The sequence below is a fragment of the Thalassophryne amazonica genome, chromosome 22 (assembly GCF_902500255.1).
Source record: "Thalassophryne amazonica chromosome 22, fThaAma1.1, whole genome shotgun sequence".
Classification (NCBI taxonomy): Eukaryota; Metazoa; Chordata; class Actinopteri; order Batrachoidiformes; family Batrachoididae; genus Thalassophryne; species Thalassophryne amazonica.
Window position 1 is genome coordinate 19,314,656 of NC_047124.1, and position 27,919 is coordinate 19,342,574.

A 27,919-nucleotide genomic window follows, 5' to 3' on the forward strand; every position below is an offset into this window, starting at 1 on the left:
TTGTGGTAACTGTGTGATAAAATATATATATATTCCAGTCACTTAGCATCACGTAGGGAGAAAAGTACTGTGAGATTGGAAATGCAACCACTTGCTGCAGTCTGGAAGTGTTTATCTGGCAATTTTTGCCAAAGCCACTTGATGCATGGTCTGTTTTAAGTCTGGATTTTGAATAAATGTTTTTTGAATTCTGCCCATGGGGATTTTTTTTAGTAAAATTATTCTATATCAAATGAACTGAACTGATTTCTCATACTGTAGCTGTTTTAAAAGGTTACCCCTGACTTTGAATAGAAACTATTACATTTCTATGGCCATCTGGATGACATAACAAATGATTTAAAAAACTGAAATGGGATCTTAATTTACACTAGTCAGTAGATTAACCCTCTGGGGTCCGAGGGCATTTTTTGGACAGTTCACTCGCCCGACATAAATGTTTTATTATTGCTGTTAACAGCTCTTCCTGCATCCCACAATCAAGTTTTATGTCTCTTTTTTTCAGGACAATCTGCGCTTTCAGAATATATATATATATACACTCAACAAAAATATAAATGCAACACTTTTGGTTTTGCTCCCATTTTGTATGGATGAACTCAAAGATCTAAAACTTTTTCCACATACACAATATCACCATTTCCCTCAAATATTGTTCACAAACCAGTCTAAATCTGTGATAGTGAGCACTTCTCCTTTGCTGAGATAATCCATCCCACCTCACAGGTGTGCCATATCAAGATGCTGATTAGACACCATGATTAGTGCACAGGTGTGCCTTAGACTGCCCACAATAAAAGGCCACTCTGAAAGGTGCAGTTTTGTTTTATTGGGGGGATACCAGTCAGTATCTGGTGTGACCACCATTTGCCTCATGCAGTGCAACACATCTCCTTCGCATAGAGTTGATCAGGTTGTCAATTGTGGTCTGTGGAATGTTGGTCCACTCCTCTTCAATGGCTGTGCAAAGTTGCTGGATATTGGCAGGAACTGGTACACGCTGTCATATACGCCGGTCCAGAGCATCCCAAACATGCTCAATGGGTGACATGTCCGGTGAGTATGCCGGCCATGCAAGAACTGGGACATTTTCAGCTTCCAAGAATTGTGTACAGATCCTTGCAACATGGGGCCGTGCATTATCCTGCTGCAACATGAGGTGATGTTCTTGGATGTATGGCACAACAATGGGCCTCAGGATCTCGTCACGGTATCTCTGTGCATTCAAAATGCCATCAATAAAATGCACCTGTGTTCTTCGTCCATAACAGACGCCTGCCCATACCATAACCCCACCACCACCATGGGCCACTCAATCCACAACATTGATATCAGAAAACCGCTCACCCACACGACGCCACACATGCTGTCTGCCATCTGCCTGAACAGTGTGAACCGGGGATTCATCCGTGAAGAGAACAACTCTCCAACGTGCCAAATGCCAGCGAATGTGAGCATTTGCCCACTCAAGTCGGTTACAACGACGAACTGGAGTCAGGTCGAGACCCCGATGAGGACGACGAGCATGCAGATGAGCTTCCCTGAGACAGTTTCTGACAGTTTGTGCAGAAATTCTTTGGTTATGCAAACCGATTGTTTCAGCAGCTGTCCGAGTGGCTGGTCTCAGACGATCTTGGAGGTGAACATGCTGGATGTGGAGGTCCTGGGCTGGTGTGGTTACACGTGGTCTGCTGTTGTGAGGCTGGTTGAATGTACTGCCAAATTCTCTGAAACGCCTTTGGAGACGGCTTATGGTAGAGAAATGAACATTCAATACACGAGCAACAGCTCTGGTTGACATTCCTGCTGTCAGCATACCAATTGCATGCTCCCTCAAATCTTGCGACATCTGTGGCATTGTGCTGTGTGATAAAACTGCACCTTTCAGAGTGGCCTTTTATTGTGGGCAGTCTAAGGCACACCTGTGCACTAATCATGGTGTCTAATCAGCATCTTGATATGGCACACCTGGAGGTGGGATGGATTATCTCAGCAAAGGAGAAGTGCTCACTATCACAGATTTAGACTGGTTTGTGAACAATATTTGAGGGAAATGGTGATATTGTGTATGTGGAAAAAGTTTTAGATCTTTGAGTTCATCTCATACAAAATGGGAGCAAAACCAAAAGTGTTGCGTTTATATTTTTGTTGAGTATATATATATATATATATATATATATATATATATATATATATAGTGTGTTTTATAAGTGTAATAATGGTTTACAATCAAAAATAGGCAAGGAAAAAATAAAGCGAAAAATAATTTTCCACACACATTATACACATTATGAACAATATATACAAAATGGTCTATACGTTTTGTTATTTTGATATGGTAAACAGTGCCTTACGCAGAGAAAGCAACATTCACTTGCAAACTAGTGGAGCAATCCTGATAGTTACACACTCTTTGTTTGAGCATGTGAGATTGTCATCAGAGGCTCTCCGTCTGCTCACTTTCGCTGTGGGTAATGGCGCAGGGTGCAGTGAGTATGTACTAATAGTATGTACTCATTGGAGCACCCAGGTGGCTATTCAAACAGGCCAACTAGTAACATATCACTCCTGAAAACGATCTTTGGCTTTTCACGTGAGGTAAATCTGCCCTACGATTGGATTTTGGAAAACCATGTGATGGTGAACCAATTCCAATTGGACACTCACATTGCGCACATCATCACACAGCTTCTATGAGGAGTACAAAGATGGCTGATGGCTGGCTCGAAAGTCCGCGGAGTTAACTTTTCAACAAAAAAAAAGTAAGTTTCTATCTCATATCATTAAAAAGATTTTCATAATTTAGTAAAGCTTGGTCTTAGCTGTCATATTTGATGGCATCAGCCCCAGAGGGTTAAAACAGTAAACAGTGAACCTGTTCAACAGTAAATTAGTCATTATTTGGGAAAAACTGAATGAAATGTTTAAAAAAATCCCCATGACCATCCAGTGAGGTATGTTAGTAACTGGACAGTGAAACAATTTATGATATTTTCCCTCTTTACACCACCACAACTGAGTTGTCAGGTGGCTGATATATCTACAGCAGTAGAAGATGCCTAATACCCTTGAAAGTACTTTTCCACAGGACTGAAGCAACCCACATCTCTCAAGAGCTGACAGTCTTGCTTGTTAGAGAAACATGGTGATCCTCCCGATAAGAGAGCACCTCAAAAGTCAAATAAGTTCATCAGAAAGGTGAGGAAGTTGTGATGCAAACTTTCAGCTCAGTGCAGTAGAATCATTAAACAACTCTCAAACAGACAAGAAACATGGTGTAACACTGTAAATGAAAAGATGGTGAGCTCAACAAAGACAGTGTTAAAATGCAAACAGTCGGAAAGGAAAGGTTCACCCTGGTCCTAAAAGCAGCCGCTTCCAAGAGAGGTTGCTTGGTGAATGTGGCGGCATCCGTTTAAAAATGGAAGTGAGGGGCTGCCCATAAAATATGCTGTTATTAGCATTATTTTCCAAATAAAGGCATTTTCTTTATTTAAAAAAACAAGATTTGGTATTAAGAATGTCCTTTTAAAAATGACTTGAAGAAGGAGGTCATCTTCTGATCTAATACTTGAAACAACATGATTCATTATGGTGGTATACAGAGACAACATGACAAAAATTGTCATTGTCCTACTACTAATGTACCTGACTGTCGGGCATCTCTGCTGGGACATATTCTGATAAGAAATATTGGCAAGGACACATGAAACAATTGTATTGTCTTCAAATAATTTTAAAACAGGTCCTTGCATAGACAACCACAAATGTAAAACCATTCCATATTCTTGTCATTTCAGCAATGTTTTTAGTATGTGATCGGCCAAAATGTTCATGACATCAAGTCATGCATTTGATATTAACATTTATGTCCTTATGTTTTCAAACGTTTAAGGTTGCTAACTATTAAGCTAATTCATGCTGTGATCACATAATGACAAATATATCTTCATGGGCTTTAGAAATGTTGCAGCTGGTTATTCCAACTTTTCAAAAATGAATAAAATCACTAACAATGTGGCAACCTTAAACTATCCGATGAACCTACATTAGCTGGATATATTGTTTGCTTGCAGTAGAGTTTACAACCTCACTTTTATTCGAGTTCCATGCTAACTAACTAAATTAGCATGTGGAGGCATTTTAGTTCCTAGCTTAGGGTAGCCGACTAGCTAGCTAAGGGTGCTGTTACACACATTAAAAAATGAGAAAATAATATGTGGGCAAAACATTGACAAAAAATTGATTCAGCAAACTGCAAACTATGTTTATATATATTTTTAATTATGCATTTGTAGTGCACCTAAAATTACATTCATCTTTATGCTTTATGTGGGAATAACTACAGGGAATAAATGTTTTTGTTATTTGTGGCATTGGAATCAGGATTGTTCAGATAGAATGAAGAAAATATAGTGACCACCGAGAGAATTTTTCAGTAATTTACATTCTTAAATGTCAATATGTTTTGTGAAATAAATTCCCCATCAAGGAGAAATTTGTCATTGTATCCACAAGATTCTTGACACTGAATTAAATTATCTGCTGTAGTCGTAACATTCAGGGGTGCACCTATTTTTTGATGTGTCCTTTTCAGACGGTACACTGCTAATAAAAGTAACCTCATTTAAAACATCACTGTCAACGATAAGCGGTGTACATATCAATCTTTATATGCATCCTCTGGAGCTGGCTTTAGAAAAATCCATACTCTATTTTTATTGACAGGAGCAACATGTACTCTTGAAAGCAGGGTCAGACGAAGATAAATAGGACTGGATCTGGAGTGGGAGGGGGGGTGGCGAAGAGTCTGACGGTGAGGGGGGGGGGGCATTAAGGTAAAACAGCGCCAAAGTGAAACGGGAAAAAGAAAAATGTCAGAAGAGTCAAATGGAGAGAAAACAAGTGAGCTCGGGGAGTTATTCAAAAACAGAAGCACATTAAGCGGTGGCCGCGGAGACGGTTGACAGGCAGGCTGTAGGTTGAGGAAGGACACAAAGCGCTCGTCTGATCTGCTTTGCAACTTATACCAAGCTGCCTCGCCAACTACAACGAAAGAGGTCAGCGGTGTCATCCCAAACAACAGTCTTCCTCTGTTTGACAGAAGAACATCAACTCCCAAACATTGGGCCACTACACGCAAACCGCTTCCCGACATTTGTCCAAAATAGTCCTTTATGGGGTTGAGTCAGATTGAATTGGCTTAGTCAAATGCCCCGAGGGACACGTCTGTTTGTCTGCATCGATGTTTACACAAAAAACACCTGACACACTGGTTGGATATGCTCGCTGAACCGTGTACACCCATGTTATCCTCAGGTGCTGTAGTGCTGACTGTAATTTGGGCTTAACCTTGACGAGCCTAAGGGGAGAGGGCATTCTTCATAGGTAACCCAAAGGAAACAAAGCTAATTATATTTGCTTCCCTTTGATTCTCCCTTGATTCAGTTATGATTGTGTTTTGATTCTGGCTTCACTGATATTGATATCAGAATCGGGGATTGGGTCCGATACTACATTGTTTATTTGCAAGGTATTTAAAAGGTTGTGGTGTTCAATGAGCCTGCTGTTGTTGGAGTTGGAGACAAGAAACACTGGTGAAGCAGCAGTAAACCTCTTCAACTGTACATAACTATTGATGATCAACCGTTGTCTGTTGTTGATATCACATTTTGTAGCCTTCTTAGTTTGATGGCCTATGAAATACCCAGCCATCACCATGCAACAGAAGTAGTCTTTGGGCTGTTTTTTTAAATATGTCCGATGCAGATGGACTGGTTTTCTACGTGGGTGTTTTCCATCCAGAACCCAAGGTAATGCTATGGTATAGTGGATGTGGCAACGCCGTACACTAGCGTAGGCTCCCAAACGTGTCCTGGCTTAATCTGACCTGAACGCAGATAAGACGAAAATTGTTTAAACACCAGCCTTCATCGAGTACATCTTCTTCTTACTACACATTTTTCATGATGCTGCTTTGGATCCCGAAACCACGCTCTAGCAAATCATCGTCCTTGATATTTTGCAAAGTAAATGATCGTTGAGCTGTTTTGACCACAGTTGCCAAATCAGTTAGGACTGATTGTGCATGTGGTTGCATTGGGAAAATTCTCAAGCTGTGAGGAACCATACTCTGAGGATAAGTAACGGAGGCCAAAGGAGTCGCTGTGCATGTGGTAGTCGGTAAATCTCACTCCCCAACAGCTAATAGGACTCCATGGCCACAGGGTTTTTGACCTTCTGGTTAGAACATTCGCCTCCTATGCCAGAGATCGTGAGTTTACATCCCAAGGGGAGCGAGTGGGAGGAGTCAACCACACAACACAATGCAGAAGAGAGAGAGTCCAGCCGCTACACATACAGTGACACAACAAAAAGATACCCTGAGACCTTGGTCAACCTTACTTAGAGAATGAACACTCTAGGTGGCTGCCTTCCTCAAATTTGGACTTGGGCACCACAGTGGAGTGGAAGACCCCCTTACTACTACATGTGTCACCAGTCTCTTCAGACAAGAACTTTACTGCTCTCATTTTTGGGGAGCTGAATAGTCAATTCCACCACCAACCCCCTAAAGGAGTTATCTGCAGGGCTGGAACACCACCTACAGTCTCACATGCAGTTCACATCTTCAGAATACTTGTTGGAGCCAATTGATTTAAAATAACACTTGGGGAAGAGCTTATGGAGTCATGAGTCACTAGACAAAGGGTTTGGCAATGCTGATATCTTTGCAGAGAATGAAGGTCCAAATTTTTTGGGTCCTGGTCCTGCCTGTTTTACTGTGCTTCAGAGACCTGGACACTAGCCACGTATTTAAGGTGAAGACTGTATGTCTTTGGGACTTGGTCTCTTCTGAGGATTCTTGGGTACTGCTGGAATGACACTGTTCCAAAAGATTAGGAGTATCACTTGCGTTGTGAGGGAGCATCAGCTTTGACATTTTGGTCTGTGCATCATCAAGCATGTAGGTGCCTGAGTGCTGTGGACCACAGTAGCTGGAGAGGTCTAGGGGGATGCCCACACTTCATCTGGCTGTGGCAGATGAATGGTTATTATAGTCCAGGAGCCAGTCATCAATTTTGACCTAATTGGTACCACTGAAGGTGACCAAATGACACTTGGAATCCAACCTCAGTGTACCATGGCCTACACAAAAATGTATAATAACCATCTCAGGGTGGTAGCTGTAGCCAGCTAGGGGTCAATGAAGAATTACACAGAGGTCAAAATATAAAAAATACTCCAATCATGTTGAAAACTATATCACATTATTTGTCTGATCATAATGATTCCAAAAAGGTATTGTTTGGACTATCTGTGATGGAATGTTCTGGAGTTATGGGGTAAAAAAAAAAAGGTCAGTTTCAGTTTGTACAGGGGTCAAAAGTTAAAGTTGCTCCAATTTCAGTAAACAGTGATGCAAATTATTGGTTGAAATAAAAGGATTAATAAATGAAATAGTTTTGACTGTGTTGAATGTTTGGTCTCCAAAGTAAAGGTCAAACAAAGTCGACGTCATTGAATTCAATGACAGGTGACATATGTTACCTGTAACGTGATAACTAAGCATGACAGATGGTGCAAACTAGTCCTTATTTGAACCCTATCAACCCAAACAATAATGTACATCATTGTTTACTGAAATTGGAGCAACTTTAACTTTTGACCCCTGTACAAACTGAAACTGACCTTTGTCACCATTTTTGCTGTTTTTACCCCATAACTCCAGAGCATTCAGTCACAGATAGTCCAAACTATACTTTTTTGGATTTGTTATGATCAGACAAATAATATGATATAGTTTTCAACATGATTGGAGCATTTTAAAATTTTGACCTCTGTGTAATTCTTCATTGACCCCTACCTGGCTACAGCTACCACCCTGGGACGGTTGTCATACATTTTTGTGTAGGCCATGATACACTGAGGCTGGATTCTAAGTGTCGTTTGGTCACCTTCAGTGGTACCGAAACCTGCTTGACCCATGGACTATTTTAGAGATGTTGGGATGTGGTAACCTGGGTAGTTGTCATCCACGACTCAAGACGGGTCCATCGCGTCCTGGACGCAGCAAAGCATGGCACCAGCTCCCGGACTAAACATTTACTGTTTCAGCTTTGGGGGCGGGGTTATCACATAAACACATTCTGCAGCTGTCCAATCAGCTATAACGTATGCCCATTCACAAGAAAGCAACCCATATTTTCCTCAATCCAGGGTTTTAAACAATGTTCCAACCTGCTTCTAGTTATTTGCTAGAATACTTGACAGTGAATCCTGCCTATGCATGCACAGGAAGGTGCACAGATGACCGCACATAGCTGTCCAGTAATGCAACTAGCTGTCACCAGGCTTAAAGAATCCAATGAAGCAAGCAAGAAATACCTGTCACATCCCACATATTGTCAGCAAACATCCCAGATGTCTGAAACAGGCTTGAAATGTTCAGTCACAGCTGCAATCAGAACTATTCAAGCACCGCTTAACATGTAAAGCATTCTGGTGACATGAGTAAAAGATATGAAGTCAGGCTTTAGCAGACAAATTCACTTCATAAATACATATTACAGTGATATTGAGAATATAAATTTGAGTTTACAATAAAAAGATACTTTGTCCAGGGATAAGAATGAGTCATCTCAGGAATGACAGTAGTACTACTTTTTTGTCTAATATTTATGGAACACCGTTTGACCTTCTTCATGTAATAATTTTTTCTTGTAAGTTCTCCCAACTTCAGACGTTGTGACAACTTAACTCTAACTTCTGAGCCAAGCTGTAGTTGACTTGGCCAACCTCCAAATTTCAATTTAGGCAATGTAAACATCACATTTTTCTCTAACCTGGCCAGATATTTCAAACAAACTTTGATGCCAGCAACAAGTTCAAGATGATCAGAAGATGAAGCCCAATTCCATGTTTTATATGGCAATGTTTTGTTAATTTGTCATAAGTCTTTAGGGTCCTGGTGCTTCCTGTCTTCCTGTATTTTTGTGAGACTTGGATGCTAGCTAGTGACCTCAGGTGAAGACCGGATGTCTTTGGTACTAGATCTCTGCGGGAGATCTTTGGGCATCACTGGAACAACTTTGTATCAAACAGGGGCTTCTTTTGGAGACTGAGGAGTATCATTTGCATTGTGAGAGAGCATCAGGTTTAACATTTTGGCCATGTGGCATGTTTCTCTATGCATGATCCAGCCTTTAGGTACCTCAGAGTTGAGGACACTAGTGGCTGGAGATGCCCAAGGGGACAGCCACGCTTTACCTGCCTGCAGCAGATAGATGGTTATTTTTGAGATGCAGGGATGGACCGGTTGTCTGCCTGGGGGGCTGCCATTCAGGACACAAAGTAATTCTGTGGGTGGACCTCCAGGTCTTGAGACCTGGATTTAAGATAACAACTGGACGTCAATGGTATTAGGCCCCTGTGCAGAAACCTTAGATACTGCTAGAATGACTTTATATCACGTAAGCAGTTACGTAAAGAGACCTACAGTGGATGAGACATATTGCTTGTTTGTATTACTACCACCAACTAGACAAGATCCCTGGATTTCCCATGTATAACCTGCCTGCTATATGGGTACTAGATATGATTAGGCTGTTGGACAGTCTGGGTGACTGCCAGTCAGGACTCAACATGGTTTGGTTTTATAGTAGATGCTTTTTCTAGATTTTATTTGGCCTGAGTCCATAAGTCTTCCTCCTTACGCTAGACATTCCACTGATCTATGAAGCCATACTGCTGCAATTTTTCTTATCACTCCATAAAACCGTCTCCAAGAACTCTACAGGGCAATCCAAATTCCTTCCCCTGTATTCACTTTGACGTTTTATGCATATTTAGGTCAAAAGTAGAGCACAGCGAGGTGTCTTGGCACAAAGTACTTGCTTATTTAGCGCTCTTCTTATCTTCTGCCAGCTGTCATGTGGAAGTTGAAGCATAGATTGCAATAATACGTTTCCCAAAGGCTTATATGTGTTTTATCATAATTTCAATTTTGCTTTTTGTTTAACATAAAGAACAATATGTAATTCTGTCAATGGGCTGAAAAACAAAACATTGCTGTATTCAATAGCAAAAGCTCAACTGCCATGGTTGTGATTCCAACAAATTCTGCATGTTTAGAAAAGCTTAAATTTGCAAAAACCATAGTTGGCTGATTTGTAGAAAGAACTAAATAAGAATTCTACAAATATCAGATGCATTAACTGTATCATTCACGCATTCATTCATATCATGAATGATCAAGATCATTCATATTTACAATGGCAAAGTAAGATGACAAACAACATCCAGCCATGTTCATCTACATGTGCCAAGCACTCCAATGTGCTTACATGTACAACTGAGTTCAAGGGTGGTAGAAGATCCCCCACCTCCTGGTTGTTTGGAGGAAAGACTGTTCAGATGTTTTATAATATTAATAATATCCTTTATTTAACCACATAGAACCCATTGAGATCGAAACCTTTTTTACAAGGGGTGACCTAGCCAAGAAAGTCAGCAACACACGTCATAATAGATTAACATCATCATGTGAACATTAATGACAAATAAAAATCAAAAAATACAATCATCTTGGTCACAGTAAATGGTAATGATTGATACTCTAAAACTAATTAGAATTTAGAAACATGGGCATTGTGCAAAAGAATTCCATTCCGGATCTCTTAAGATGGAGTGGAAGGTTTTCAATGAAGTCAACCTAGACAGTTTCAATTCGGATTGGAGAACATTTCAATCAGAGGGAGCAGAAAAACTAAAAGTTTAATTTCCCATTTCAGTGCGGGCACGAGGTACATGAAAGCATAACAGAGCTTTCAGATCTCCGAAGATAAACTGGAAAAATAGGTCGGAACCAGTCCGATAAGAGTTTTGTAAACCAGTGTCATTCAATGTGTATATCGCCTAACAGTCAAAGAGGGCATGCCAACTTTGGCATACAACTCACAGTGATGGGTGAGGTGGCGACAACCAGTGATGAATGTCAAGGCACAGTGATACAGCGAGGTCAAGGACCGTAGACAACTAGTTGAAGCACACATTTACACACTATCACTGTAGTCCAACAAGGGCAGGAAGGTGGTAGTTATCAGGAGCTTCTGAGGAAAAAGGCTTATTTCTATAAAGAAAGCCTAGGTTCACCCTTAATTTGGAGATCAAGTGTTTGAGATGAACTTTGAAAGAAAGCTCCGTGTCAATTGTTAATCCCAAAACCTTAATAATTAATAGTTTTGCTAAATGCTAGGGATTAGCTCAATCAAAAAAAAAAAAAAAAATCCAAGTAGCACTGAGGATTCTGTTGATAACACCAATTTTGCCAGTGCAAATAGTATAACCATTTTACATAACTTGTCAATGACTGAATTACTGACTGTTGAAATGCATGAAAAAAAAAAAAAAAAAAAAAAAAATTAAACTTTGCCAGCAATCAAGTCCCTGAGTTCTTTCCCCAACTTTGATTATTTTGTACACAAGAAATCCTTATTAAAGGAATAAATGAATGAACAGGGCACCCAGCAATGGGACAAAAATCCACCATGTGCTCAAAATGACAACGAAATCAGGTCAACAAGTGACTTTGCAGTCATTGACATGTTTGTAGTTGAGCTCTATTTGGAAATATTGCCATCTAGGCGTACGAGTTTACCCTTGTGAAATGCCTTGGGGGCGACTTATGTTGTGATTTGGTGCTATATAAATAAACTGAATTGAAATTAAATCAAATTTGTAATATACTGTTATATTTCCACTGCTTCAGTTTTATAATTTAGTGGCGGTCAGTTCCTTTACTTGATGTGTCTGGATGCCCTGCAACTTTTTTTTTACTAGTAACACATTGAACATGTAGTACAGCAACCAGCAGAATTAAAACAAAATCAGGCAATTTAAATGCCACATGTACAACATAAATATGCTGCAAACTGAGCAAAGCTGAAAGTGACACTTATTTACTGTTAGCTGAACCAGGTAAAATAGTTTTTTTAATCTAACTGAAAAATGAACAAGAAAGGTAGCCATTGAATTTTAAAGGGATATTTAAAGTATAATTACCACTAGAGAGAAATTTTCCCCTGAGAAACTCTAGAACCAAGGCTGTTAAACTGTTCAACTGCATAATAAGGCTACTATCTTACAAATGCAAGCTGCTAAATTGCACATTATTAAATTACAACCTATGGCTGTTATTGCATATTCCATTTCTTTTATTGTTTTGCTTGTTTGCACCACTTATTATATGGCATTGACACTTACAACAACCTACAAACGACATTGTATTAGAAACAGGCTCTCTTATGCATATGACAATTAATATCTTATCCTATATTTTGCAGATATGAAAATGCAGGAATTATAACTGCACTATGCTTTTACAAAGTATGGAAAATGAAGTTTGAGTTAATTAATTGCTGTACAATATAGCTGCTTTTCAGGAATTTGCATAAAGTTTCCTCTCATATAGCACTGAGATTAAGCTTGTGAAAACGTGAACTTGACCTTTTTAATAATTTGTATGCTACTTGTGCATATAATGGGTAAATTAGTCATATTATACCCTAATGCAAATGCACAGTAATTGTAATATTTGCATATGCAAGTACCCCCACGCGCCAGGTTTTTATCCCAGCAGACTATCACTCATACTGTCGTATGTCAAATAAAATAAATTGATCCAGATATATTTTTTATCTGAGTGTGTGCGAAGCTGATCTGCGCGTCCAGATAGCAAATCACATTCCAGGTTGAACATGTCATGGCTGTCGCCTCATTAATCAGCAGTATATTTTGGCTGTTGTCAGGGTGCTGACAGACACGACGACTTACACCTCAACAAAATCACACGGCTAACGGCACAATAGAAACATATCAACTGGGTTTGGCATCCAGTTTGTGCGACAGCAAAGCAAAACAGTCAAGTGTTTGTGAACGTGTTTTTGTATATGTCACATGAAAAGATGTGCAAATGCTGAGTAAAGCCACTGCTGAAACGAATACATTTCCTCAAATAAAGTGTGTTTTAGTATGAAGACACTGTTGGGACTTTACTGTGAAAGTGTAAGACCAGAAATACAAACAGCACCACAAGAAGCTAACGCTAAAAGAAGCTAATGCGACATGAAATGCTATTTTGGTAAAGCTTTGAATTCTTGAAAAAAAAATATCTTAAATATTGTCAGCACACTTTGTTCAAAGTTGTTTTAAGATTGCCTGTGTCAGAGTGTTCCATGATGCATATTACAAAATGGCCGACGCACATCCAAAATGTCCTTATAACTATCTGATCTTAACCTAACTGCTTTTAAAAGTGGCCAACGCACATCAAAAATGTCCTTGTATTTGGTACTACAACCTGATCTTAACCTAGCTGCTTTTTATAGCTGTCTAATTGATAAAACCAAAGTAATTGCATATATTGGGACGGCATGATGGAACACTCTATTTTGCTTGGCATGCTGACATACAACATACACCATAAAATTTTTACATACCACCTTGAACGCAACGTGACACCCGCTTATACCCGCCTACTTCACTTTACTTTCCAGCCAATCACATACCCACACATTACCCTCACAAGAGGGTAAGGACCACCCACATGAGGGCCAGCCTAAACTCAGGAATAAAAGTTAGTGCAGAAGAATCATGACTCTTTGTCCAAAACGTTGGATGTGGTTTGTTCAAAGATCCCAGCGCTGCTAGATGACTCTCTGTTATCAGTGTAGGCACCTTTCAGTACATCTAAACTTTGAAGTCCATTTCCTGTCCAGTTCTTTGAGATCACTCACCACATAAAATAACCTAACATCTGTCTGACCCACATGCGACAAAAGCAAAACATAGCAACACAAACAGGATTAAAAGACATATATTAGCTTATATCCTGCTGCTAACATGTACCATATCTCTGTCCAAGTACTTATGGAGCTGACTGTACTCTACTACATTTGCATTGTTTTTTGTTTATATACAAACCTTTCATTACAGCAAGTGACAGTTTTGGTACATAACAGTTTAAAGCCTGTACCTACATCCATTTATTTCTGAGCAGTTATACACCACACAACCCAAGAAATTTGCATTTTGACACCTAATGGGTTCTGTTTGAACCTCATGGAAAAGAGGTTGGATGAGGACAGGCAAGAAAAGTCTCACGGAACTTCAAGATGGGGTACTACCTTTTTAGGTCTAGGAGAATGTGGTGGTACCACCTGTCGCTTCTTCATCCACCACACCATGAAACCACCTTGGGATGCTGATGACAGCAGTCCAGATACTGAGGCTCCTGCATACTAGATGATGCCCAGAGAAATATACCATATCATGTCACCATATCATGGCTGAAACACTTTCACCGTGTAAGTGATACTCTGAATCAGAGTATCCCTAAGCATCCACTTGTTTGACATAGTCATTCCAGCAGTACCCAAGGATCCTCCAAAAAGACCTCGACCAAAGCTTAGCATCCAAGTCTTGCAACCACACACTAAGACAGGAAATGCCATGTTTGTAAAGACTTGGCTGTGCTTTTACACCTGACAAGAGCTGTATACCAAACTATGTGGCTTTACATTGCAATTTTGCATTCCCCCAAAAGAACTTGTACCTTGCTGTCCTGTCGTCACCATCTACGTAGACTGATTTTCCCAATACTTGACATTGATTGGTTGGTATAGGGGGCACCTGTCTAACTTTGGCTTGTTGTTAATGTGGCAAACAGAACAACTTTGTTCCAGCTACACTAATGTTGGGAGTTTGATGCTCCTATGGCACATTGTTACTACTTTTATTTGTTTCCTTTGTACTGTCCATTACATTGTTACGGCACCTTTTCTTTTTTCTTTGACTGTTTAATGGGTGAGGATAACCTGCCTCAACTTCCTGTAGTTAGTATGAAAGTCTGAACCATCCAAAAAGTGTGTTAACACTATAAACATACAGGACCATGGATCATTTCGAGCCAAACCAAGATGACCAAATGTTGGTCCTTTTGTCCAGACCGTGGTCCGAGGGAGCTTTCACACCTGCTATTTTGGTTTGCACCAAACTGAAAAGTCAGAATGTCCAGACCAAACAAGGTAGGTGTGGAAAAACACTTGGAGCACTGTTCACCTGCCAGGCACCTCAATTCAGCAACCTCATGAGTCCAACCTCATGACTCCACTTATCTCAAAGGCAGAGGACCCAGGGACATGAACAAACTATGGTTTGTCTGCATGTTTTTCTGAACTCTCACTGCCACATGGTTGGCAAATTTAAACGTGTCTCAATTAAGGCAACAGAATCACATCTCTCTTCCATATCAGTCTATATGGGAAGGGGAAAAGTCAGATCAGTGAGGCACTTCTTCATCTGATGACTAAATCCTGACAGATGCCTTAATGATGCCCCACCGGCCAGTGTTCACCGCTGACATTTACAGATAGGGCAGCTGTGTTCTATGCATGTGTTGTGTAATGCGCTCTTTAACTGAAACCCCTGTAATTGCAGCAGTACAGGCTGAAGATGGCAGCGCAGATGAGCAACAGCGTTTTTGTTTCTTGTAAAGAAACTAGTGGGTTGAAAGCGGTGGGAGGACGTACGGTGCTAGAAATGTGCTTGTATGAAGAGGAGGTTGAATGACTGTGCTTCACCTTTTCTAACACCAACCGTGGCTCCACATCTGCCGCCATCATTGAAATTAAGAGCATCCCTAATTTAAGATAATTGCTGGTAACGAAAGTAAACAAACCAGCGGAGTTGTTAAAGATGAGACACGAGGAGGAAAAGCGTTTGTCGTGAACATCGAGAAGGACCTTTTGTTGTTGTCAAATCAGTCCTCACAGCCAGGTTCTAAGAAGCTACTGGGAAACTCGAGCTTTGAAAGAAGCTTGTTTTTGACACTGAAGTTAAGTAACTGCAACACTATAAAATGCTGGAGACAAAGATCTTATCTCCTTTGAAGTAATGCAGAAACCAGCTCTAATTCTTAGCCTTCCATTTCTTGGCAGACATTTCTAAAGTCTGTGTCCCAAGTAGAAGAAATAGGTACCATATAAGACCTGAGGTGCAATGGTTTGGGTGTTTATCCTTGGAGTTTGTAGAATTTAGTGGATGATGGTCGAAAACAACCCCTGGAATTTAACCCCAGTCCAACACAGGTTACTTATCCAGACAACATCATCCATTTACGACTGGGTGGACTGTGAAAATGCAGTTGAAGTATCTTGCCCAACGATAAAAACTGGTAGTGTGACCAGGAATTGAACCTAGGCTGACTCGATATGTTTATGTCCAGGGTGTACGCTTTGATTGGTTTTAACCCCATGAGCAAGGCAAGTAAGAAATTGATGCTGTTAGTCAGATGTGACTCAGCTCTAATCTGCCCCCTAGTGGATGGAGTTTTATCCTTTAGTAGCATGCAATGGAAACGTGTCAAAAGCTACTCTGGAATCTTGTATTTTGTATCATGTAGACAAATGGAAGTACATTTATTTAAGGTTTTATTGTTCCTGGTGTCTCTGGTACGATCGTTATGGACGCCATTTATCTACATTTTGCCCGTTTATGATCTGCATGCAAATCCCGTGAACTCACCGTGGTGGTTTTGACTCGGCCTCCGGGTTGTGTACAAGTCCAGCCGGATTTATTGACTAACAGGTCGCAGCCTTCATCCTCCAAACATGGCACCATCTCACACCACTGCTTTTTCCGAACAATACCAGCTGCAGAAAAGACAAAAAGAGCATCATTAGAGACGCGACAGATCGAACATGAAGACGCGGTAAGAAAGAAAACAGAAATAAATTGCTTTAGAAAAATGACCGAGGTAGCTGATGAGATGTACTGATTAAAACAGAGTGAGTTGAGGGATGACAGATAGAGGATGACAGATATGGGTAGAGATGGTACCATGATGGGAAAAAATGATGGAAAGGGGTAGATATGAAAAAATATGGCAAAATATACAAAAATAGTGGGATAATATGGAGAGATTTTGGGCTGGATTGAGCGAGAGCGAGATGAGATACTGTATGCAGGTAGATGAAGAGCAATGAAGTAAAGACACAGTTGAGAGATATGAGAGCGAGGATGACAGTGAGGGATGAGGGGAAGGTGGAGAGAACCAGACAGATGGAGAGAGGAGTGAGCCATGTTCAATCAAATAAAATCACATATCATAGAGGATGTTTAACAGCATTGCAGGTGTTCTTACATCCAGCATCATGTTTAATAAAAGATAAAGCATTTCTGAAGCACGGTGCATAAACTTCTAAAGGTAAAAATATAAAAAATCTCCAGGTACGGCTTCAGTAAACTGGGTTGTTGCACTGTATTACGAGATTCCTGACACAATCGCAAGCACGTCAAGGATTTAGTAGCACTCACTACATCATCTGAATTACTTCCAGCAAGAAAGTGTCTGTTGGTTTGCTGTACTGCTTGTCAATGGATTTATTCAATAAATGGGTCAGGTCTAGGGGCATGTGCTAGGATCACATGCCGCCACACTATTAAGCTGCCTTAGATTCTGTTTGGTCCCAGTCAGGCAACTGGTCCATGAATAAGAGTATACCCTTGGCCTTCTCCAGCCACTGGGGTCCTCAGCACTGAGGTATTTGCATTTCAATTTTCAATTTCAATTGGGTATGAACCAATTTGCATAGACAAAATGTCAAAGTTGATGCAAGAAATATCCTCTGATTCTCCATAAAACCTGGATGGTAATAAGTAGGGATGGGGACAAGACCACCTATAATGGGTCCGAGTCAATTGCAAGACATTAGAGAGTTGAGTGTTAATCAAGACCAAGAGATTGGAATTTTGGAGTCGCTGAGACGGGCTAGTTGACCCCCCCCCCAAAAAAAAACAACAAAAAAAACAAGTTTGTTTCCAAGACTATAATTTTAATTAGACTTAACTTCAACCCTGTTAATATTCAAAAAATGACATTTCTGTAGGGGAGACGGGCTCAACAGCTCAGATGAGGTCAACCTGACTATAGTACGAGGTCAAAAGGTAAAAGTCTCTCAGGTAGATATTGAGCTCTTTTGACGGCTAACGTTAGTGTGTGTTAATCATTTTTGATAATATAATGTTTTACCGAATGCAACGATAGAAATGCACAGTTAAAAACTATGACACAATTAAAACGACAGAGCGAGTTGATTGACAAGATTAAACTCAGCAGAGCCTGGTTTTACACAATTATTGTGGAATAAGAGATATCTTAAGGAATCAGTGGTGCCATTGCATTGAAATTCAATGGATAATTTTGTAAAATTATTAAAGCAATCCATTAGCTTATGACCCTGCAATATAAATAAATTTATCAAGTAGTGTGTTCTTGATGATCTCACCATTTAAAACATAATATGAAAGAAATCTAGACTGAATTTGTTGAACGAGATGTTTCTGTGTAGGCTCTCCGTTGTCCAGGTGGTTTCCATAGTAGAGAAGCTTGAAGCTTGAATCTTTGACTGACAAGCAACCCAGTCCAGTCAAAGATTCAAGCTTCTCTACAACTGGAGATGTAATAGACAAGGCTCTATGATAAAAGCGGAATGTATTCTTACTTATAACATCAACCACTGTAGGTTCAACCATTAACCATTTCACCCTTTCCCTTCTTTTTGCACATCAGAATGAAGGGAAAGGGTCAAGTGGTAGAACGAAGGAAGGGTATTGGGACTTGGGCGGTAAGTATGAAAATGGTTCCTCTTTATCTTGTGTTTCTTTGGGTCTGTTTAGATCAACGTTTTTGCTGAGATTGAATTATCCTAGGGTCTATTCTGGGTTGGTTGCAAGTACCCTCAGGACACGTCCATATTAGCTCTTTGAAAATAAATTCAGGTGAATGGTTGTTTGGGTGGGTTTTGGTCCATCATTTTGGACCCGTGAAGACCTGTGACTTCGGGCTACTGTCACAATCTGTTTCAATATCAAATGAATTATGGCCATTGCTGCAACTGCAGTCAACCAGTAATAGAAAATCAGACATAGCATTTGCCATTACCTCTTTCTGTGAGGCACAATGAATCATCAGTAAGACCATGAAGAAAAATGTCCAGGCTCATAAATTTCCATGAAACCTGTGACTTTTGAAATATTGCAGTTACACTCATACATCAACGCACATTGGATATATAATATTCAGAAACAGTCGGATCTCGGCGACAAGCTTCTCCATCTGTCACCTCTTACAAAACATTAGTTACAGTAGCTTCCCTGTGGAGTTGTCATTTTTAGCAAACCGTTTTATTTAACATGTGCAATTTCTCATCAAAAGGAATCCTTGAGGCCATTTTAGTGTATTTCCTACCTCATAAAATGTTTAATAGTCTTTTTAAATAGACTTGAAAGCTGAAACGTTTACATTACCTTGTACATTATCTCTGAATATGCCTTTCAGGAAAACAAAGAAGCTATATAATAAATACAGTAGAGGTTATGAGTCGAGATATTTTTGACCATCATGGAATATGAGCAAGATACATAAATTCATATGCATAGCTACACAAATTATTAAACAAACAATGAAGGGAAGCCTGGAATAACATACAAAGTGCCTAGAGAGGCGTCAATGTTGATGCCACCAACAAGTATCCAGAAATTTCTTGAATTTGTTAATGATATAAAAGAACTTTATAGTTTAGCGTAGATATGTCCCAGTGGAGTTGTTTTTTTGTCACCCCCCAATCCTGATCCAAATTATTTAATGTTATCTGCAGATTCCTGATTCAATACTTGTATTTTCCAAGATAATACACTTCCATGGGGCACAATACCAGTACATTAAAGTCAATCCGGTGTATATATGCATTACAATTGAACAGCTTTGTGCTGTATTGGAAAAAAACAAACAAAAACAAAATTATTAATTATTAATTCCATCTAGCATGTCATTGCAGTAATATTCACTTCAAAGAAAGGGGGATGTGATGATTGTGGTATTTTACTTCTGATAGCTTGGTGTCACAAATGACAGTCAAATGTTTGGTGAGATTGAAGATGTTCAGCTGATGGCGACAATATGTTAACAAAAAATTTCAAAAAAAAAGCAGACGAGAAGGCCATAATAGTAGTTGTTGTAGAAGTATTAGAAGATGATTAGATAAATTAACAAAACTGTACACTGAAACTAAAAGGAGTGAAATGGCATCCTTTAAAAATAGACTTTAAGTCTGAAGCGAAGCAGAGCATAAATATGTTTGTCCAAATATACTTTGAGCAGACCTGAGACTGATCTTTGAGAATGGATCCTATTTCAAAGAGCAGTAGGCTTAGTCTGAAACTATAGGGAGTGATTATTTTGAAGCAGGAAATGTCTGAAAACGACTGAAAACGATTTGCATGAACTCGCATGTCTTCAAAATGATTCCCATCTATACTAATGCGGATAAATTTCTTTTGTGTTGCATTATGGTGCTCGGTAAACAACAACAGGTGTGCATCACTGCCACCATGTGGTCTTGAGTGGAACAGAAGATGTCTTATAAAATGTATGTTTTGCTGTGGGTATCACAGAGTTAAACATGAGAATATAGTCTTGCGTTCCATAATTCAAAACGTTTTTGATGCCTATTGGAGCTGATATTGGTCAGACATGTTTTATACATTTAATATTCACTTTTGTAAAAAAAAAATCTTGGGTTCAAACTGACTATTTTGATGATTCCTAGAAATCCACAAATTGGCTGAGCAGGCAAGATTTATGGATAGATGGAAGTCTTGAAAATATATTTCTCCAAGTAATAGTACCTAGGTCTTGTCTTGATGTAATCATGTCCAATAATATAGTAGTACTGTGTGGACTCTGTGATAAATACCATCATGAACTATGTAATAACTATTGGTACTTGTTTGTAACGGTGTAATAGCTGGAGCGCCAATAGGGTGATTCCTATGCATAACCCAAATTTTAATTTTTTCACTTTATGGAAACTCATTTCCATAGAAATATTCCATTAGTAGTGTTACCATTCTTACTGTGTATCGACAACTACCCAAGTGTGAGTACTTAGGGGTGTATTGGTATAAATATTTTAGAATCTTTCCTCTGGAGTCATAAAGTAACCCACATTTAAATTACCCTGTGTCTACATTACTGATGCTACCTTTTGTCCTCAAACTTCACTTCCCACATTTAAAAAAATCCTTTTATTCAATTTACTGTGACTTTCCTCAACAAGTGTCTTAAAGAACCCATCTCCAAACACATATTTTCCTTTTAAATAACCCCATTTCATCTTTTGAATGTTTTATCACATATTTATTTCTTACTTGAATTGGGACTTTTTGGGCATTTTGCGACGTGACGTGTGAATTATGCCACTGCGAAAGACGAATTTCCATTTTATGTAAATCTAAGGGACAATAAACTGCTGTGAATCGGAAGTAAAATCTAGCACTATGTCAACCGCATTAAGTGTGGTGTAGGCCGAGGGATATAATGCAGGGTTTTTTTTTAATGGGAAAAGCATTTGAGCAGAAGAGAAAATTGGAGGGCATATTGAAAACACGCTATTCATTCAGGTGTAAGGGGGGAAAAATGTGTCACTTGTAATAGCCCAAGGTCTGGCAATCTTCTCAAGAAGTCATTTTCTTCCCTTAAAAAAAAAAAAAAATTAATCCATTACAGTGAATTTATCTAATGAATGCTGTCAGCAAGGTCACTTGTACAATTCACAAATGTTTTTTGTTTCACTGCTGAATCACCATCCAGTGGGGTGACCCTCAGCTGATGATGATGTATAATGCTGTCGGGTAAATAACTGTAATGGGTGAATAAGCGTTTTGCACAAGTGCATATGTCAGCGATTCTTAAATAACAATGGCCTTATCAGTTATGGCTCCTTTCTGACATTTCAAATGAATCCCATGAATCCATAGACTATAGATTCAGCTGTCCATCCATTTTGCGCCACTTAACTAGGAGTAGGCTATGTGTGCTTGCCCAGTTATCCATCTCATTAGTCATAACCACCATGAAACTTTGGGGACTCTCAAACATAACTAACCCAAATGGGACATTAAGTCCTCCAGTGTATTGCGGATCTATCTCAGGTTCTCCAACTAGTTGGACTGGACTGGAAAACCTCAAGAGGAAGGTATCTAGGGTTATCCTATTCAGATACCAGAACCACCTCAACTCAACTCATCACTATGTCAAGATGTTGTTCTACTATAAATGGTGTTCAGAGCTCAGAACTCTTCACCCTGTGGCTCAGGGTAAATGCTGCCACCTTGCAACGTCAGCACATTTCATGTGACTCATTCTCTTATAAGTCCTATATGAGCCTTGAGGTCTGGTGGTGCTGTTGCTTATCTCCGGATTTCATAGCATGAAGCAGATGATAGTCTATGCCTTCTCCAGGATACTTCTCCAAACTATTGCCGGCATCTATTTTCAAATGGGTGGACCAAGTCTACATATGTGTATCCCAACTCCTTCAAATGTGTGTAGATTGACTGGTACATTGAGACTTTCATCTCGATTCCCACCATGTTCAACACAACAACCAAAAGCAAGCAATCAGTATGTCAATCTCTTGGCCAAATTTTCTTTCACTTTCAAGGAACTAGGAAGATTCTTGACCTCCACACTTGGGCTTGTAAGTTACTCACAACCCAAAGGGAGCAATCCACCAACTTTGGATATTGAACCATGGTCTCAGGTTGCAAACATCTGCAAACATCCCAATGAGCATTGAAGGTCAAGTACTGAGAAGCCACCAGAATATTATCATCCTCAAAATGCAGTGATATATACATATAGGACCATTTCATCATCAACAACAATAACATCAACCGATTTAATATCATTTTTGTATGATCTGGAATTTGGCAATATAATAGACAAGAATACATGTTAACAGCAGAGGTGACTGCAAGTCATCTTTTTTACACGAGGAACTAGTACTCATGGGCATGAAGACTATGGCAATCATTTGACCTCACTGGCCTTGACCTTCAAGCAAACCATTAACCTGTGGATGACCTTGACAGGGCACTTCTGGAATCCACTTAAGTGTGTGCCAGATTTGGCTAAAATCAGGTTGGAAATCAAATTCCTTGACTTTGATCTTTGCAAAAAAAAAAAAAGAATTCTTCAAGGGCCAGTTCGGGGACAACTTTCATTGCGATAGGCCTACTAAGTTTGGTAGAAATCAACAAAAGGACCTGGGATGACTAGGCTACCAAACAGACAGGCAGACATGACCTTGGCCCAAATAATTGACTTTTGGTAAATTTGACCTTGCCTGTGCAATTCCAGAACCCAGTTCCATATGTATGACAAGGATGTTGGACATTAGAGTGCAAGGGGGATTTTCTTGAGATTTGAGTTTAGGATTGATCTCTTTTCTTGTTATAAAATCCTACCCTGTTTCACTCCACCATGAAGCTATAGAAGCCTGTACTGTAACTCCTTCAGCGTGTTGGCTTCCTTCCTGTTAGAATTGTCTACTCCTGACAGATTTACCATCTAACACCATTATTGATGTTAATAGTCCAAGGCATAGTCAGTGTTATGGACAATTTTGGAGAGTATGGAAGTTATTGGTTCATCATAATTTGGTACCATCAGTGATCTTTTAATACTATTTAGAAATTGGGAAAATGCTTTGTCTTAGGAATATCCTCATGTCCTGTTATGATTGACTAACAGCTGAAAACCCAATGTACTTCTACTCAGAATGATGAAAATAGAGGAAGTCACAATCTCCTTGCCAAACAATTTGAGCAGCTCAAGCTCAACAATGTTCCTAATTGATGAATAGCAAATATTAGATCCCATGTCAGAATCACTTTCAGTTAATTTATTCGCATTGATTAATTGACTAAGAGCGCTCATTCTATTCTTGCTGTTTGCACCCCTTGAGTTGCAGCTTGAGAGGCAGCGAAGATGATGGAATGGTTTGCCCGCTATTCCAAGGGCTGGTGATTTCAAAACTTGAATCTTGCAGAGTGCTGAAGTGCCCTGGGGCAAGAACAAAACTGCTCAGCCTTGGGGCACATAGTCTCCACACAACAACCTCAGACAAACCTGCGAAAAAGATGTAAAAAAATAATAATAAAGGAAAGCGTTGCCTTACTAGATGCTCCCAAGCTACAAAAAGATACCTTTGGGTTCATCCATCCTGTGTGGCACTTGAATCATATATTTCCAAATATTGGGATACTTCAAAATCTCTGATTCTGAAGAATCACAGAAGATGAGAGCTTTAGTTTTGCATGGGAGTAACTAATAGAGTAGGTAGTTCATTGGGATAGGAATTGGGATACCAATGTGTAGACCATTGGCCCAGTTCATCGTGCTGTAAATGGGTGCCAACCAAGACTTGGGAATTAACCTGCATCAGTTTGAAGTTCCAACCAGTTGGAGTTCTAGGCTTCCATCCGCTTTATGTTGGGGAACCATGAGATTAGCACCTCAGAACCTTTATAAGACTTCAATCAGAATCTGTCACATTTAGATTTATGACACTATCTACTCAAACAGGTTTGCTGATATTGACAATATCTACCATTCGGCAATATGCTACGTGCTACGAGTCCCAAATTCACAAAAAAAAAAACCTCTGGCGGGTAGGGACACATACACACACGTGTTTTATGTAGAAGGTAAAGTATCAGCTGTGGTTCCATCAGCAGGCGATAAGGACTGGAGAGGGAGAGAACATTATTTTGCCCTCCATGGGACACTTATCTTCCCAGCAAATGGCAGATCACAGGCATGTCAACAGCGAGCATCTTGCCCTAATAAATTCTGTCTAATGCCATGCCAAGCCTGAGATGGCAGGAGAAAGATGGGCTTGTGCGCTTTGGAGAGAGTGGTAGCGAGGTCGAGAAAGAGGGAGAGAGCACGAGGGATAATGAAAACAGCAAGGAAAGTGAGACAGAGTATAAGAAAAAAAAAACGCCCAAAGAAATAAATGAAGAAAGAAGGAAGGTAGACCCAAGGAAAGACGAGATCTGATAAAAGCGAGGTATAATAAATACAGGACAGCCCTTGCCAGGAGATGGTGCTAAGACAAGATGTGCTATGATAATTACAAACAATATAGATCAGATATGACCTTAGTGGCTCGCGGAATCGGAAGGATGTCAGGAGTCGAGGAGGCTGGATAGAGATAATACTGCAGTATACGCTTATTAATTATTTAGAACATTTTCCAACCATATTTTTTTCCGCTTGACTGATTCACTGTGAATGAAGTGGTAGCTTTGCGTTCTGACATTATGGCATTGGCAATACAAGATGCTGTCTGTGATGTAGGCAAAGAAAAGCTAACGTACTATAATACAGTATTTCAAATTATTCCACAGTTAAAGTGCTGAAACTGACTGATCAACACTGTAGCATTTGATATTGTTACATAACCTAGCAACATAGAAAGTAACAGTTGTACTGCGACATCATAACCTAGCCGATTTGTGTACACAGTGTACAGAAAAGGCTAACTATCCAGCTGGCAATTACAAGTCAAAAACAAAATTAGCTGTCAATATGGTGCTAATCCCCACTCAACAAAAATATAAACGCAACACTTTTGGTTTTGCTTCCATTTTGTATGAGATGAACTCAAAGATCTAAAACTTTTTCCACATACACGATATCACCATTTCCCTCAAATATTGTTCACAAACCAGTCTAAATCTGTGATAGTGAGCACTTCTCCTTTGCTGAGATAATCCATCCCACCTCACAGGTGTGCCATATCAAGATGCTGATTAGACACCATGATTAGTGCACAGGTGTGCCTTAGACTGCCCACAATAAAAGGCCACTCTGAAAGGTGCAGTTTTGTTTTATTGGGGGGGATACCAGTCAGTATCTGGTGTGACCACCATTTGCCTCATGCAGTGCAACACATCTCCTTCGCATAGAGTTGATCAGGTTGTCAATTGTGGCCTGTGGAATGTTGGTCCACTCCTCTTCAATGGCTGTGCGAAGTTGCTGGATATTGGCAGGAACTGGTACACGCTGTCGTATACGCCGGTCCAGAGCATCCCAAACATGCTCAATGGGTGACATGTCCGGTGAGTATGCCGGCTATGCAAGAACTGGGACATTTTCAGCTTCCAAGAATTGTGTACAGATCCTTGCAACATGGGGCCGTGCATTATCCTGCTGCAACATGAGGTGATGTTCTTGGATGTATGGCACAACAATGGGCCTCAGGATCTCGTCACAGTATCTCTGTGCATTCAAAATGCCATCAATAAAATGCACCTGTGTTCTTCGTCCATTACAGATGCCTGCCCATACCATAACCCCACCGCCACCATGGGCCACTCGATCCACAACATTGACATCAGAAAACCGCTCACCCACACGACGCCACACACGCTGTCTGCCATCTGCCCTGAACAGTGTGAACCGGGATTCATCCGTGAACAGAACACCTCTCCAACGTGCCAAACGCCAGCGAATGTGAGCATTTGCCCACTCAAGTCGGTTACGACGACGAACTGGAGTCAGGTTGAGACCCCAATGAGGACGACGAGCATGCAGATGCGCTTCCCTGAGATGGTTTCTGACAGTTTGTGCAGAAATTCTTTGGTTATGCAAACCGATTGTTTCAGCAGCTGTCCGAGTGGCTGGTCTCAGACGATCTTGGAGGTGAACATGCTGGATGTGGAGGTCCTGGGCTGGTGTGGTTACATGTGGTCTGCGGTTGTGAGGCTGGTTGGATGTACTGCCAAATTCTCTGAAACGCCTTTGGAGACGGCTTATGGTAGAGAAGTGAACATTCAATACACGAGCAACAGCTCTGGTTGACATTCCTGCTGTCAGCATGCCAATTGCACGCTCCCTCAAATCTTGCAACATCTGTGCCATTGTGCTGTGTGATAAAACTGCACCTTTCAGAGTGGCCTTTTATTGTGGGCAGTCTAAGGCACACCTGTGCACTAATCATGGTGTCTAATCAGCATCTTGATATGGCACACCTGTGAGGTGGAATGGATTATCTCAGCAAAGGAGAAGTGCTCACTATCACAGATTTAGACTGGTTTGTGAACAATATTTGAGGGAAATGGTGATATTGTGTATGTGGAAAAAGTTTTAGATCTTTGAGTTCATCTCATACAAAATGGGAGCAAAACCAAAAGTGTTGCGTTTATATTTTTGTTGAGTGTAATTTCAGCGTTAGATTAAGGATTACATTATGTACAAATATCAGATGTGTGCATTATTGAGCTGAACAGGCTTGTTTTTAAGCTAGCTGCATGTTGGAGAGACATTGTTGTGACTGGGCTAGGCTAGGTAGCTAGCAAGCTACTGTGGCTGCAACCAAAATATTAAGATAACAATTACAAAAACTGAATTAATTTGTGATATCTTGTATTGTCTTACAAATTACAGGACAATATTATAAAATGTGTTGTGGAACATGGATAAGGAATATAGTAAATTTAGGCTGGGTTTAGATTGATCAGTGACGCCGTGGGTACCATGTCAAACTTCACCAAAATTGAGTAATGTTCAACACTGTCAATTTTTCTTCATTTGAAGTGCTTTAACATTATTATTATTATTATTATTATTATTATTATTATTATTATTATATGTATGAGAGTGGCTGGAGTGAACAAAAACTCATTATATACAGGTGTGTAACTTTTTTTTTTTTTTTTTTTGAGGAAATCGGCTTTAAAATATAAAACAAGAGTCATCAGGAAATTACATATCCCCCTGTTCCCATGAACCAAGAAGACAAAGTGTCAGGGTCACTCAAGTACACCTGTATTCTATTGTAGATATGAATGAAACTGATTCACTGGTTCTTCAGATATCATGCTAACAAAGGTGGCAATGACAACATTTTGAATATCTCACTGTGACCTTGAAATTGACCCAAGGTCACCGTAATTGACTGGTGTCGGGGATCACCCAAGTACACTCTTAATGCTAAATATGAATGAA

General features: G+C 39.9%; 1 protein-coding gene and 1 long non-coding RNA gene across 4 annotated transcripts in view; one reads left to right on the top strand and one right to left on the bottom strand.

The window, feature by feature from the left end:
• The window catches only part of LOC117503790 (chemokine-like protein TAFA-5), a 269,799-nt gene that overhangs the window by 25,964 nt on the left and 215,916 nt on the right, over nucleotides 1-27,919 (bottom strand). For all 3 annotated transcript variants that reach the window (XR_004558664.1, XR_004558665.1, XM_034163039.1), the window contains exon 3: nucleotides 16,585-16,712. Coding sequence is in view for 1 of the 3 variants with exons in the window: in XM_034163039.1 (XP_034018930.1) it covers nucleotides 16,585-16,712 (128 nt within the window). In the remaining 2 variants the exon portion in view is untranslated. The remainder of the gene's footprint in view (nucleotides 1-16,584; nucleotides 16,713-27,919) is intronic.
• LOC117503791 lies at nucleotides 59-27,886 on the top strand. Its single transcript, XR_004558666.1, has 3 exons — nucleotides 59-69; nucleotides 12,915-12,926; nucleotides 27,754-27,886. It is a non-coding gene; the product is annotated as an uncharacterized LOC117503791 (long non-coding RNA).